The following is a 16411-nucleotide window of genomic DNA, read 5'->3' as shown; positions in this document are numbered from 1 at the left end:
CACTAAACATCCAAACACACTGAAATTTAGTTATCCAGTCATCTGACATTTAGTACAAGCCATCCTGATTAGCAACCTATGTTGTCATCTAGTTGAAATTTCTAAATTACAGTAGTAACCTAATCGGTTATGACTGAGAAATACCACATTACTTACTAACCAGATACTCTGACTGTAGTTTACTTCGAAGGCTGTTTTGCCCTTTTTCATTCTCATATTATAAAAATAGAAGTATATAATATAATCATGAAAAATGCATAACAACCATTACCATAAACTTGTAAAATGGTGTATCATATTACAGAAATCCTATTAACGGTTTTTGAATGGATAGACTTGTATGAAGAATGTAGGCTACAATATTTCTCAATTAAAAAATATATTATCAAATTTCACAAATGTTATATGCTTTAATATATTTATTTTCCATATCTGTACAATTAAAAATTGTATTATAAATATGTAATAAATTAAAAATGAAAGATGGATTCTGAAGCTTTCCTCATTTTAAAAGAAAAGAAAAGAAAAATGATAGTAAATCTATATATATTATACATTCATTTTGAATATTTGCAGATGGAAAACAAATGTTACACTCTCAGTTTTATGTACACGAACTACATGTAATTTACTTACCTGCCCAATTAATTTTAAGCTGAAGAAAATCAAAGTACTCAAGTTTCTTAGAACCAGGTTGGTTTGAAAATGTGTAAGCCATTTTGCCATTTTGTTGTGAAAATAAACAATGTTTGTGGTAATACATGTAACTAAAAATACGCCATAACCCTTGGGTAGATCAACTGGCTAGCCGACACATGAACTTAAGGTTGTAAGCTGGCTGACACAATGACTGGCTATCCTGTGATCAAACCAAACCTCAATATGTTGTTTAATTATTCATGTGAAATAAGCCTGGATTTGTTCTATACATGGTCACTGTACCATTGTCCGTCGTAAGTCAACTGAAATACCCTTGAGATGGTGAAGAATAAAAAACACGGGATTACATGTATCTAAGGACAAGAATAAATACACGCACTGGGATATTTCTTTTATGGACTTGTCATCACACACAAAAACTCAAAATCATATCGAGTACAACTCCAATTAAAATATGACTAAATAATGTGTTGGAGCATGAATAACACATGCACAGTGTTATTGTTGATATGTAAATATCAAAATGAGTTCACACCTATAAGTCAAGGATGAATGACTGGGTAGCAGATTAGGCTATCATTATAGGTGACTGACTCAAGTGCATTATGAATGAATACATCTTAATGCCAACACCATTGAGTTATACAAGGAGTGCTTAGCATTAGGCTTGTCCATCCCTTTCTTCATCCATCCATCCATCCATCCATCCATCCATCCATCCATCCATGTTATTAAAATATATTTGTATACAAATTTTATATTATAATTAAGTAATTGTCTCCTTTATATTGTATGTATACAGGAGAGGGCCTAGTAAGTAGGCAAATGTATGCCCAATCCTTTTGTTGTTTATGCAATAAAATATGTTTTCAAAAAAAAAAAATCCATCCACCCAAATATCACTCATCCACCCATTCACCCACCCATGCATTCATCCATCCATCTATCCACAGGTGTCTGAGAATTGGAAATTTATGCAAACAATTTATAGGCTACACAAAAACAAATTCAGTTAACCCATTTCATTATTTAATAACCCAACACAACTATGTAAACCTAGTTTTAAAACAATATTTTTCATTATTAGAGCCATTTTTAACAACTGAACTTAGTCATTATTTATATTTTATTGTTAAGATTATCAATTTCAATAAATCATGTGTTTATGGTCATCCTGCGTTTACGCCAGCGACTGGGCTGGAACGATTTGCTGCCCTGCACACCGATACGATTTGCTGCCCTGCCCACCGATACGATTTGCTGCCCTGCACACTGATACGATTTGCTTCCCTGCACACCGATAAGATTTGCTGCCCTGCACACCGATACGATTTGCTGCCCTGCACACAGATACGATTTGCTGCCCTGCACACCGATACGATTTGCTGCCCTGCATTGACTGTCTGAATCCGCCGAGTTCTGTCCGGACCAACTGCCATATCATGGAAATAGAACCGGTCAAACATATGTTGACCTTTCCACACACCTGCACTCATGACCTTGAAAATGTCCAACTAATGATGGAAATTAAGGGAAGCAGAAATTGTTTTAATATCATGAGGGCTGACGGAGAAGTTATGCAAAACATGATCACCCGCCTTCTCATATGCCAGTTTGATTGTTGCAGCAATCCATCTTGATAAAGCATTCTTTGTAATGTTTCCCGGCTGCTGTGTGAAAGATAAAAGGTCTCTTCGTGCCTCACCAAAGGTTCCTAGTAGCTCCAAATAGTACTTTGAAGTCTGAACCGGACAAAGAAGCCTATCAGAATTATCTGAAAGTGTACAAGACAAAATCTGGCACCTGGTTCTCAGCCATGAAAACAGGATCAGTACGCAATGTAACTGACCCATCTGTGAGACCCATAGTGAGACAAGAAACAAAGTCTTCCACGTCAAATGATGAAGACTAGCAAATTTCAAAGGCTCGTAAAAGCTTGCCTTTGAGTGCACGAAGAACCAGAAAAACATTCCACTCTGGCAAAATGGAAGGCTTCTCGACCATGTTTTGCAACGACTTGAGCAAGTCATGCAACATGAGATTGGTCGAGAAATCTTGACGTCCACACTACAGACTGGTGAAAATGGACATCTGGTGACTTCTCACTGTTGGAACTGTCAGCTGCCTTTCCTGGACAAGAGCCAGAAAGTACTCAGCTAAATCATTGACAGTAGATGACAAGGGATCCACATTCAGTCACCCAACGAACCCAAGCGCACCAGTGACGCTGGTAGACTCTTTCCGTAGACTGGCACTTTGAGGTGTAGACGAGCTCAGCAATACGCTGAGAAAAGCCTTGGTCTCGCAGGAAACCCCGACAACCTCCACACATGAAGTCGGAAGACCTCCGGCTTCGGATGCCATGCTGTTTGCCTCAGTCTCTGGGGCTATGAGCGTGAGACAATAAGGTTGCCATCTGACTTTGACCAGTACCTTGCTGAGCAGAACCAGCGATGGGAAAGCATAAAAATCCAGTCCCGTCCAGTCCATGCTCAACGCATCGTACTCCAGAGACAAATACTGGCAACTGGTTGTTCATTCGAGTGGCAAACATATCGAGTTGTGGACTCCCCCACAACTGAAGAACTTGGTAAACCATTTCCCTGTGCAGCATCCACTCTATCTGGACGGGTGAACAGCGATTTAACCTTCTGACCTACAGTGCATTCCACAACACTCACCGGAAACGGAAATATAAGAAAAGAAAAAGGATTTCCTTTCAAATAGGTGGCTTTTATTTTAATCTTTTTCATTTGAAAATACCTTGAAATTTTGAGTTCAAAAAGTGGTTTTCGGCAAGTATTTGTGACAACTAATTTGATAATAAATTTGATTGTTTTATCAACAACGAAAATCACCAAATATTGCAATATGAATCGTAGTTCGGGTTTAAAAACAAAATTCTGATAAGAAAACCACTGTTATCGGGAATAATGGACATAAATACTGGATAGCTGGCCACAAATGCCCATAAGTAAATGCGACTTTTTGCCTAATTTTAATCACCATTAACTTACTGATTCATATATGAACTTTATAATTTAAGTGAATATATGTCAGTAAAAATTATAAACTTGTACCCACTCAACGTGTTTTATATTAAAAATTATTCCAGTAGTCTAAAGGTTAAGGCTTCTGCCAAAACGTTCACGGACAATAGAATGTGTTTGGCTGATAACACCACTCCTCAACTGTCGCACCACTCCAGGATCTCCAAGGCCGCATGACTCAGTGACATGGATTTGGTGCCTCCCCACCGATTGAGATATGCAACAAGTGTGGTGTTTTCTGACCTCAACAAAATTTAACGATGACTCCTCTAGGGAAGCATCAGTAAACAGGACCAACTCCGGAGAAAGTGGGTGTAACGGAACGACCTGGGACAAACACGATGACCCCTCTAGGGAAGCATCAGTAAACAGGACCAACTCCGGAGAAAGTGGATGTAACGGAACGACCTGGGACAAACATTTGTCCACTAGGCACTCTTGGATCGGTTGAATGAACCAAGGCCTCAATAGTATGACAAAACCCCAATTGAGACCATCCCACACTCGGGACAAATGCCATTGAAGCGGTCTCTTGAACTGTCTGAACTGCACATTCAGCACAGCCAGCACAGCCAGCAATTCCACCACTGTACATTGCTCCAAAACAAGACGTTGCACCAATGTCTTGAAATTGTGAAGGCGTGAATCCGTTGGGACGAATGGACGCCTCAACAAGGCTGAAAACCACCCCGAGATAAGTGAATACCTGTGACAGCACCAACTCGGACTTGACCCAATTGGGAATAAATCCCAAGTGAATAATCATGTTGATCACACACTCCACACCCACGAGACATGCCGTCTGATGAAGCTGGAATTAACCAGTTATTCAGATGATTGTGCATCCGTATTCCCAACAGATGCAAGCGCCCCACCACCGCCTTGACTATCCGAGTAAAGATGTGAGGGCTTGTGGCCAACCTGAATGACAGAACTCGAAATTCGTAAGCTCTTCCGTTGTAGTAGAGTACTTCCAAAAATCCCGATGGATCGGTACATGCAGGTAGGCATCCTTCAAATTGATGGACGCCACCCATTCCCCCACCTGAAGCAAAGCCCTGACTGACTGAACCGTCTCCATCTTCATAGCTATTTTTCGCTCCAACCAGAGCACCAAGACTGGTACATCCAAGGCTGTGGTATGTGCTATCCTGTCTATGGGGTGGTGCTGCTAATCGAAAAGAGTAGCCCATAACGTGGCGACAGTGGGTTTCCTCACTCAATATCTGTGTGGTCCTTATAACTGTAAATAAAATGTGTTGAGTGCGTTATTAAATAAACTATTTCCTTCCATCTTCATAGATGGAATAAAGACATAAGAATTCAGCAGCCTCAGGTTTAGGATCAGCTGCCACTTACCATTCTTCTTCTGGGCGAGGGACAGATGGGAATAAAATCCCGGAGTGCCTAAATTTACCTGCAGGATGGGTCCCTTGTCGAGAAACTCAACAACCATGTTCTCCACAAGCACTTGTCTGTCGGCAGACGGCACCACAGGTAACCGAAGGGAGGACGTCAGTGGAGGTGGTCATGAAAAAGGTATCCTGTAACCAACTCAGACAACTGACAAAACCCATGGGTCCAGATCCGGCAGTTTGCGCCAACGATGAACAAAATGGTGCAGTGTGCCACCCACAGGAATATCTTCTAACGGAACCTCTGTTAGCAGAGGTTGATTGTCCACGTCCCCTCATCCTGGCTGCTTACCACCCCTGGGCGTCTTGCCCCTGGTAGTACCACAAAAGCGTGCCAGTCTCCCCCGAAACTGTCCCTGTTTCAACGAACCACGGGCACTACCCGACTGCACACTCGAATCAAACACCACAGGTATCTGATAACTGTCAAGAAAAGCCGATTTCTTGACAGGTGGCAGCTTGAATGCTTCAGCCGAAGCAGGGTGCAAAAGTGCTCCCCACTGATGCTACAGGTTTACTGGCATTGCCATGACCTTGATGGACAGACGAGGAGGTGCCCTTGTGCCTACCACTCGTCAAGAACTCTTTGATACGGGCACCAACTTGCTGGACGATGGCAACTCAGATTTGAGCACGACCCTGAAGGCCGCCTCCACACTACGCCCGTCCCTTTCTTATCGTACCATTTTCTTACGCTCCATGTCGCAAGAGTTTCTTGACTTTTCCCCACATGGCGGGAGACCAAGTGACACAGATGTCACACTGCCACTCAAACAAATAACAGCGGCAGACATGACACTGCAAATGCATATCAAACTGTGGAAGTCTTTTGAGACACCCACCCTCGGCACACACAACCAACCAGTTCAAGCCAGAGGAAGCCGTATCCAATAATCCAATACCTGTTTGAACTACCCCCGAAACGACCTCATATGAAGCAGTCCTTGGCTTTTAAAAATCATGGCGAGTGAAAAATCGCACACCTCAAAACGCTTAGGTGAGTGAAACATCGCACTCGTCAAAGTGATAAGGCGAGTGAAAACCAAGCATTATTAATTTACAAAGTAATTGGTACATATAAATGTAGACATATGTTATAAAAATGAATCAATAAACCAATAATGTTTTCTTGTAATTTTATGTTGTTTGGTTCATTAGTTTAGTCTGACTTTCAGGAATAGAGTTATTAAAAAATTCAGGAGCTGTGCTATAGAAATATAATTATGACATACTCTGATGCAGACGATTTGATTTTTTTAAATTGCAATATGTAGTACTAGTATTCAGATAATCTGATGCACACAATTATAGATACCTATTCAGTCTTAAATAGTTTGATGAACGTGCAGCTAAACATCTGTAGGAATCAACTTGTCTTGAATTTCATATGTTTAGGATTGTTGGGATGGGAAAAAAAACCTGGTTCTGAGGTGGTGGTTCAATTAGAACTAAGACCCAAGCATCTCAGGTGTGCACTATCGACTGGATTCCTCGTATTATTATTTTAATTTTTTAAATAACTCGTTAAACGTTTAGTTTAATTACAATTAGTTCAATTGATAGTGTTCATTGGAGGCATTCACGTGGCATTTTTAATTCAAGAATTACACAACCAGTCTCCCTCCCTCAACATTTTGTAACACGTCTTTGACCTACCACTACCAGTTACGAAGGGCTCTGACATCTGTGTCAAGTCAGCATTAGGTTATTGATCTAGAACAGTCCCAATGTTGTTGATAAAAAATATACAAACTCTGACAAAATCTGTCATTACAAAGGATTTTATTCCAAACATGGGATGCCATAATAAAGATAATTTAAAACCCCCATAATTTTAAACACCATCATAAATGCCAAGTAGATCAGCGTGTGCATGCAGCCAGAGTTCCAAGAGTAAAAATAATCTGATCCCGATAGCTCTGATTGGTCAAAATGCCACAGAGTCATGTTCCAGTCATAACCACACTCGCCAGATTGAAATTACGTGCGTTGTATGAGCATGATCGCACTCGTGTTCCTTAAATGATAAGGTCTGATGAAGTAGTAAAAGAGAATGTAAACAGAGAAAAAACCAATTACACTTTAATGAAACAAATTTTAAAAGTTTTATGAGCTACCATGAACACGACACAATGAAAGACTACAGAATCAAAAACAAGTATATACAGTCTGCCCATGCGCAGGTGTACGCGATACATCTGGCAAGGGGAGATAATTCTGCAGTGTTGGTTATGATTAAGGGTCGTATAGCATTGTTGTTGTGCTAGTACGGTAAGTTGAATAAGCCTATACATAATTATTTTATGTATCCATGTTTAATTATACTGTTGTAATGTACCATATGTATTCATATTTTGTTTATAATAGCATCACTAGTCCCCAACCCTGACACTACCATATATGTTTCTAGGGTTAGTCAATTGAAAATTGATTAGCAACTACTGTTTAATGTTTTAAAATTGTGTAGTGATCTCTGAAACACGTCGTGATACTGAACAAAATGTTCCCTGCCTGAGAATACTTTAATTATCTAAACAAAACTCTAGGAGACGACAGACTTTTAAATTTTCAATGTTACATTTCTGTTTAATAAAATATTTAAATTTAATACCACATTCAAAAGTTATAAATTTCCACAATAACATTCTATTAGCTTGTAATGACTACCCCCAGAAAATCAGAATACCAAGTTTCAGAACTGTCCAATCTAAACTATAGGCTAAGACTTTTAAATTTTAAATTTCTATTTAAAATTCCAAAATTCCAATTTTTTTAAAAATATCTCTCAATTAATTTGTGAAGACTGCCCCAGAGAATCAGAATACTGGGTTTCAGAACTATTTGATCAAAACTCTAGGGGGAGACTGACTTTCAAATTTTCAATTTAAAATTTTAAAACATTTAAAATATGTATCTATTTAGTTTGTGGATGGTGTGCCAGAGGATCATTATACCAAGTTCCAGAACAACTCAATTAAAACTGTAGGAAAAGTTGATGAACAGATGGACGGACGCTGGACTCTTAGTATTAGGCCCAAAACAAATTAACCGCGGTTGGGTCTGGGTCTGCCGAGTATGGTACCAGTCGAAAATGAAAATCACTGTATCAAATGTGACAAAACACACCACATCTGTGTAACTACAGATCTGGCAACAGGCGACAGAACATGGGCTATATTGTTTTACACTGGCAACAGATGACAGATGCAGTTAATTCACATTTAAAATGAAAATTTGCTAATTCTCATGTTTAAGAGTTGTCAAGTTACATTTTAATTGCACATTCTGATGGAAATTCACATCTGTGGTCACGTGATATAGATTGTGTTTATACGTGTACATTTCATATTATGACGTTAATGTCAACCAGGGACACCATTTTTGTTTATTCTTATTAGTATTCTGTTGCTAACACATCTATTCCACTCAACCTAACAATCGTAAGTTAATGCGATGTCAAGATGTTGATTTATCGTTACTTTGAGCAAAGAAAAATGGGTGCAGTGTATTTTAGTTTATTATTATTATTACACAAAGGTTCGTTTTGGACTAAATGTATTTGACAATTATTGACATACTTACTAAACGAACCACACATTGAAGTAAATGTTCATGTGGTTGTAAAAGTTTGTTATATAATCAGTGTGAACAGGAGTAAAGAATTATTAAGCTGGTGTGTATTTGGCATACAATGACAGCTGTGGTCATGTGTCATTGACAGGATGTGTCATTTCCCATATACTGATTAAAGCTAGGGTCACGTGATCTTTTGTGACAAGGTGCGCATTGCATGTATTTTATTATTCGTACATTATATATCGACATCATGCGTCTGTCCAAAATATCATGAAATTTATATTCACCTGCTGAGAAGGTAACTATGTTCAAGTTGACGTCAAAAAATCAAGTCGGCGATCTGATGTAGCACGTGCTAGTCGTGCCCAACACTGTGTCATTATCTCAGCCTGTCAGACATACAGCTATAGATACCCTACGTGTTGTATGTTACAAACTTACTCGACCTCTCTTGGCCGTTACTACGCGATGTTATTCTTTCTTTTATTCTTTTTAATTTTGCAATACAGCCATTCTACACTCTATTATACTGATGTTGGTAGTAGAATTTTTTTTACAAAAAAGGTTGAACGTTATTTCTTTATGTTTAGGGAAACAAACCAGTTTAGAACTAAACAACATATTTGCCTAATTAGAAATAAGTACATACGTGTTTGCTACAATGTGTTGTGTTTTGAAACCATTAAAAGTAGAAACCCAAGTTACAGACTCGCACTTACTTTTACCAGATGTAGCCCTTCTCTCTGTGTGTGCTATTTTGACGTACACTGTGTTTCATAGCAATGGGGATTGATCTGAACTTGTACAGACAGAGAGTGGGGAAATTTGCTTTAGCCTTACGTGCAAATGGTGCATATTCAGTTGATCTAAATACTTGTATATTAATATTAATATTATTTACCGTTGGGATATCTGGCGTAAGAATTGTACTATTATTATTACTTTGTTGTGGGGATGTGCATTCTAATCCTGGACCAGAAAAAAGTTTGTCAATAGTTCACTTGAATGTTTGCAGTCTTCGTGATAAAATTGATTTTGTTCATGCTGAACTTAATAATTTTGACGTGAGTTGTATTTCCGAAACATGGCTACATAAAGATGATGCTGATAACATAGTAATTCCTGGTTACCACCCCCCAGTTCGTAAAGATAGGTTGACTAGAGGAGGTGGTGTGGCTATCTATGTTAAAGAATGTATATTTTATAAGCATATGTTGGACTTGGAAGTAAATGGTCTGAAAGCTGTATGGGTGAATATTAGAATTAAAAACCAAAATATACTCCTTGGGTGCTTTTATAGATCTGATTATAGTAATGCGTACTGGGAATTAATTTCTGAATCAATATCAGCTGCTAACAATAAGATGATGAAAACTAATTGTGGGAGATTTTAATGAGGATTTATTAGGTCAAAATCATCCACATATTGATAACATATGTCAATTGCATGGACTGACTCAAATTATTACCGAGGCTACACGGATTACTGCTAATACTAGTACTCTCATTGGTCTTGTTTTTGTTTCGTCTCACGAATTTGTTGAAAAACACGGAATTCTGCCTCCATTTTGCAGTGATCATTGTGCTGTTTACGTGACTGAAGTTTAAAAAGAAATAAAGCACATGCTATATAATGAAAATTTACAATTATAACCAGGCTGATTTTGATGGCTTGCAAAATTGTATTAAGAATTTCAACTGGGAGAATATATTTGTTAGTAACGATGTAAACATTATAGCAGAGCTAATGGTTAAAACTATAATTAATTGCTGTGATGATTTTATTCCACATAAATGTTACTATTAGACGAAACGATGCTCCTTGGATGAACAGTAATATTAGGACTTTAATGCGGAAACGAAAAAGACTACATATAAAGGCAAAAATTAGAAATACACAACGAGATTGGGAGCTATTTAGAGAGGTGCGTAACAAAGTTATTTCAAGCATCCGTAAAGCTAAATATGATTATAATATGAAACTGGATAACTTATTAAATAATGAACACAGGAGAAAAACTTGGTGGCAGGTTCTCAAACGATATATAAAACAAAAAGATAATTCCAAATCAACATTTCCAGTTATTGAAAACAATGGTATTCTTTATGAGAGTGATGAAGATATTGCAAACGTAATGAACAATTATTTTATAAACCAAGCCAGAGTTGATAAACCAGACCAAGATGTACCAATGAATTAACATAAGATCATTAATCAACTGAAAGAAATAAGATTACAGGAAAAAGAAGTCGAAGATAATAACAAAATTATTAAGAAAATTGGAAAATATTTAGCCAACCTGTTGACGAAATTATTTAACTTGTCTGTCTTATTCTATATTTCCCACTATTTGGAAGCAGTCACTCATCATTCCCATCCATAAGACAGGTAGTATTCATCTGTGCAGTAATTACAGGCCAGTGGCCTTAACAAGCTGTTTATCTAAAGTATTTGAAACATTCATTATGAAATATATTTCAAATTTCTTTCTTGATAATGAAATATCTTATTTTGCAGTCTGGTTTTAGACCTGGTGATTCCACAGCTTATCAGCTGACAGACCTTTATAAATATATCTCTAAAGCAATGGATGATGGGAAAGAGGTAAAGGCAGTATTTTGCTATATTAGCAAAGCCTTCTATCGTGTTTGGCACAAAGGTTTATTGTATAAATTACAGACAAATGGAATAAGTGGAAAACTCATTCTTTGGGTTAAGAGTTATTTAGAAAATCGTAAGCAAAAAATGGTGATCAATGGGTGTAAATCTGATAATAAATCCGTATTGGCTGGGGTACCACAGGGATCGGTATTAGGACCTCTCCTTTTTTTGGTTTATATCAATGATATTGTTGAAAATATTACTTGTAATATTAGATTATTTGCCGATGATACTTCTCTTTTTATTACTTTAGATGATGATTATGCTTTGGGATACCGTATGATAAATGCAGACTTGTGCTTGATATCAGACTGGGCAGACAAGTGGCAGGTTAAGTTCGCACCTGGTAAAACAGAATCTATTACCATCTCAAGAAAAATTCATACCCATACCAAAATAAGATTTGTACTTAGGTGATTCCAAAATAAAAGAGGTTAAAAACCACAAACATCTTGGTCTAACATTTCAAAATGATGGGCAGTGGCATTGTCATATTGAACAAGTGGTTAAAAAGGTTAACCCAATGATAAATTGTTTCTGTAGCCTAAAGTTCCATTGTTCGATTATTGTGACTATATATGGGATAATTGTACCGAACGTCAAGCAAAAATATTGGAACAACTTCATCTGGATGCTCTTCGAACAATTTGTGGTGCTGTTAGGGACACTAACCATAATAAAATTTATAATGAAACAGGATTTATTCCTTTAGTCCAGCGCCGTAAATTCTACAAAACATGTACTTTTTATAAAATGATTAAAGGTATGACTCCTAATTATTTATCAACATTAGTGCCCCCATCAGTAATGACAGTGAGGAATTATCCGCTTCAAAATGCTGATGAATTGAAAAATGTTCGTGCTAGAACAGAACTATATAAGAAGTCATTTTTGCCGTCAGCTGTTCGGGATTGGAATGCCCTCGATATTAATATTAAAAATTTAAACTCTTTTAACAAATTTAAAAAGGCAATATTTCCACTAAAACAAACACCACATAAATACTTTTTAGATTTTGGATCATGCCCAAACCAAATTATACATTGTAGACTCCGTTTAGATTGCAGTGATCTAAATGCCGACAGATTTTTAAGACACATTTATGATAATCCTCATTGTCGTTGTGGCCATCCTTTTGAAGATACAGTCCACTTTCTGTTCTGTTGTCCTTTGTATGATCATATTCGCCCAACCATGTTCTTTTATAACAGAGGTTTCGACATTAAAGCAGTGCTTTTTGGAAATAAGGATTATCCTTCTGAATTGAATCTAAAGATAATACAATCTGTGCACAATTTTATTACTTTAACAAAGCGATTCACTTTATAATTATACATTACATTATATATATATATATATATATACTGAACAAAAAAAGAAACTTCCGATTTGTACATATAGTATTTGTTGTGTTAAAGAATTCATTGTGTAATGAAATTATATAGGTAGTATTAGCCGTAAGCTGTATTATCAGGATTCATGAATTTTATCGATTATTTTTACACTGTTAATCGTCGACAACATGAAATTCAGTTTGCACGTGCATGCATGGTTCGACATGTCCCTTGTAGTATTCGGTCAATTTGTTTTACTTGTCTTACTGACATTGTTGTCAAGTGAACGAAAACGCTTATAAATTTGTAAAAAAATTAACGTTTTTTACATTGTAGCATTTTTAGTATGCCAAGAATACCCAATAATTTACGCGAACGGGCGATTGGCATGCTTGATGCTGGCATGTTGACAGAACATGTTGCAAGCCATGTTGGGAGTTCTAGTCCAGCGATACGAAATCAAGATCGCTATATCATGAACACGCATTTGCGCAATCGATTCCAAACTGCCACTGCTACTGCTGCTAACACACCTGGGCTTCATAATAACCGAATCAGTGGGCAAACTGTTCGTAATGCGCTGTGGGAGAACGGTTTACGTGCACGACATCCTTACGTCGGATGCGTTTTAACGCAATGTCATCGTCTAAATAGTTGTGTTCTTGAACGAGATCGTTTCGGGGGTGGGGGTTCTGTCATGGTCTGGGCAGCCATTGCCCATGGTTATCGTTCAACCACTATCGTCATTGATGGCAATTTAAATGCTCAACGTTACCGCGATGACATTCTCGCTCATCATGTCATTCCTCTGTTCCATAACAACGCCAACATCTCGATTTTTCAGCATGATAATGCCACCTTTCATCCAGCTAGAGACACTGTAAATTTTCTTAGGACAAATAACATTGATTTCATTGATGACTGGCCTGCTAAAAGTCCTGATCTCAACCCCATTGAGCATGTCTGGGATAGTCTGGACAGACGATTGATGGGTCATCCCAACCCACCCGCTAACGTCAACAAACTTTGTCAAGCGCTCATTCAGGAATGGAACAATATTCCACAGGCAGAAATCAACACTTTAGTCAATTCTATGCGCCTGCGATGCACTGCAGTGGTCAATTCAAGAGATGGTCATACCCGTTATTAATTTGTAAAAAAATTTTTTTAACCCTACCACACTTGGTCAAAATTACTCCCAGTTTCTGTTAACCTATGGCCATGATTTTTGCACCAAACGATGCATCATGGAACACTCTTTAAATGCATATATAACAATTATTCCCCCGGTTTGGTTTCATCAAGTTATGTTCAAGCAAAGTTAGCGGAAGTTTCTTATTTTGTTCAGTATATATATACATGTGTATATATATTATTATATTAGTCTGGTGGACCTTTTGCCTGTTTTGCTTAAAAGTTGTACTATATATGGTTTATACACATAGCTCATATATATTTACGAATGCGAGTTCTATATCTAACAAAGTATTTGTAGTTTGTATGCAATGGCTGAATTGTTATTTATGTAATGTTATCTTTCATGTTCATCATTTATTTCAATTAATGTATGTCAAATTATATTGTGGAGAGGCATTTACATAGGCCTACAGCCTGTTTGCCGATCCATTTCATTTATTTTAAATAAATAAATATTGTTTAAAAAAAAAAAACGATGACAGAAAATGCGCTAAATTTTCACACTGCCAGACTGGCAGCTGTACTCTGTGCAAGCCACATTTTAATGTTTTTCTTAACAATTAACAGAAAAGATATATACAGTGAAAACTGGCAAAACCGGATCACCATGGTACCTTTGAATATGTCCGGTTTCGACAGGATCCGGTTTTCAGAAGATTCACTTTTGTGAATTTTTTTTAGAAACTCATAACACGTTAGAGTTACTTCCCTTCAATTACATCGGAAAGATTCGGAACATCTCGGCCAATTTCGTTTACACCTTGAAAAGTGCCCGATGTATTCTGAGTAATAACTTTAATAGAATTTCCAGTAATAATTTAATATATATCTATAAAAAACACACAAACAACAAACATTTTAATGCAAATTTATTTTTAAAGCAAAGATATGCATGATAGCTTCAATGTCATCGTCACTGTTTAATGAAAAACGAGTCCAGGGTGCGTTGTGAGGTTGTGCACTTAGTGAAGATCTAAAATGCGATTAAGCTTCTGAGGTGCGATAGAGTCGGACAACACTGACCGATACAAATAACACCAATCAAGGTCTAATTAGCCGAAAGCCAGAATGTCTGGTCCGAGATCGCAATGTTGCGTAACGGGAGAAATAGGGTCACGCTATTTCCAGCCAGGTGGTGAAGCTGAGTTTGTTGTTATTACGGTTTGTCTAGGTTATTTAACAAAGAAATTAAGCTTTTGGGGAGGAAAATCGATCCGGTATCCGTAGTACACAGGATTTGGTTTTTAAAGGATTTTAAAGCACAGGCTATATACATGTAAATTTGGGACCAAACAATATGGCAGATGTAGACAGGAATTCGGGATAATCAGGGTCCGGTTTTGCCAGTTTCCACTGCATCAATCAAAGTAGAATTCTCATAATTATTGTTGGTGTTTATAGAACAAAATCTATCTAAAACATGTAACAGTTACAGACGCAGACTCAAAATACACCAGACATAGCATCTTTGCCACAGTCGGCAGACCCAGATCCAGACCCAGCTTCGGTGTTTTGGGTCTTAGAAAATCTGAACAGATAACGTCATAGCAGGGCTAAAAATGTTAGTCTTCAAAGATCATGGAAGGAATAAGAGACTCAGCCTGTTAAGGACTTTTATACACATCAATCTACAGAAATGATAAACTTGTAACATTATATTTACAAGTCTTTCATTTAAAATAACATTACAGTAGGTGTATACACACGCCACCCACTGCTAAAAATTATTATCCACAAATATCTTGGTCATGTTGTTCAAAAAACATTTCCTGAAAATAGTTTGTATTTTTAGTCCCCTCCAAAAAAAAAGAGAGAGAAAAGATCCATTATTTAATAGGGTTAGGGATGAATGTAGTTTCCGAGAGAGATTACAGGTAAGGAAACCAATCCTTCAATTAAGGTAAGTGTAGCTGGATCCACATTTATTTAAACACTAAACTACATGTAGTATAATATTTTGCATATATAAAATCATATACAAATGTTTCAAAGACGTATTTATTTTTCTGTGAATTTATCGATCAGAGTATAGCAGCACAAAATGTTGTATAAAATGATGAAGTGACACTTAGTAATTTGATGCAACTCAAACTAAAGGGAAACAATCCTCATATAACAAGGGTCATAACTCTGTTAAAAACGACAAAACTTCACATAAAATTCTTAACTGATCTGTAACTCTAAATGATAAAACCATACAAAATTCCTGTCCAATAACTTGAGGCATTGTGAAAAAAAGACTGGAAAACGATATGTGGGACAGAAGGATGGACAGACAGAAAGAGACAAAACCTACATGTATATTCCCCTCCGGTTGGACCAGTGGGGAACTAACACGTTTCAGATCTCTAGAAAGAATCTTACCTTGATTATCTTTTTCATTATCCGAGTCAGAAGAATCACTTGAGTTAATGTCATACCCATAATTCTTTTCCCATTCATGATATGATCGGAATGCATTGCGATAGTTTTGGTTGCGACCTGAAATATAAAAACATAATTACTAGCTTTGGTAGT

At 37.2% G+C, this 16411-nt stretch overlaps 1 protein-coding gene across 1 annotated transcript in view; it reads right to left on the bottom strand.

The window, feature by feature from the left end:
- The window catches only part of LOC121382364 (cytosolic carboxypeptidase 2-like), a 121191-nt gene that overhangs the window by 87578 nt on the left and 17202 nt on the right, over nt 1–16411 (bottom strand). Inside the window, exon 3 of the mRNA XM_041511951.1 lies at nt 16259–16375. Within this exon, the coding sequence (XP_041367885.1) occupies nt 16259–16375 (117 nt within the window). The remainder of the gene's footprint in view (nt 1–16258; nt 16376–16411) is intronic.

The sequence above is a fragment of the Gigantopelta aegis genome, chromosome 9, assembly GCF_016097555.1.
Source record: "Gigantopelta aegis isolate Gae_Host chromosome 9, Gae_host_genome, whole genome shotgun sequence".
NCBI classification, from domain to species: domain Eukaryota; kingdom Metazoa; phylum Mollusca; class Gastropoda; order Neomphalida; family Peltospiridae; genus Gigantopelta; species Gigantopelta aegis.
Note: the sequence above shows the minus strand (reverse complement) of the source record. Positions and strands in the feature narration are given on the sequence as shown.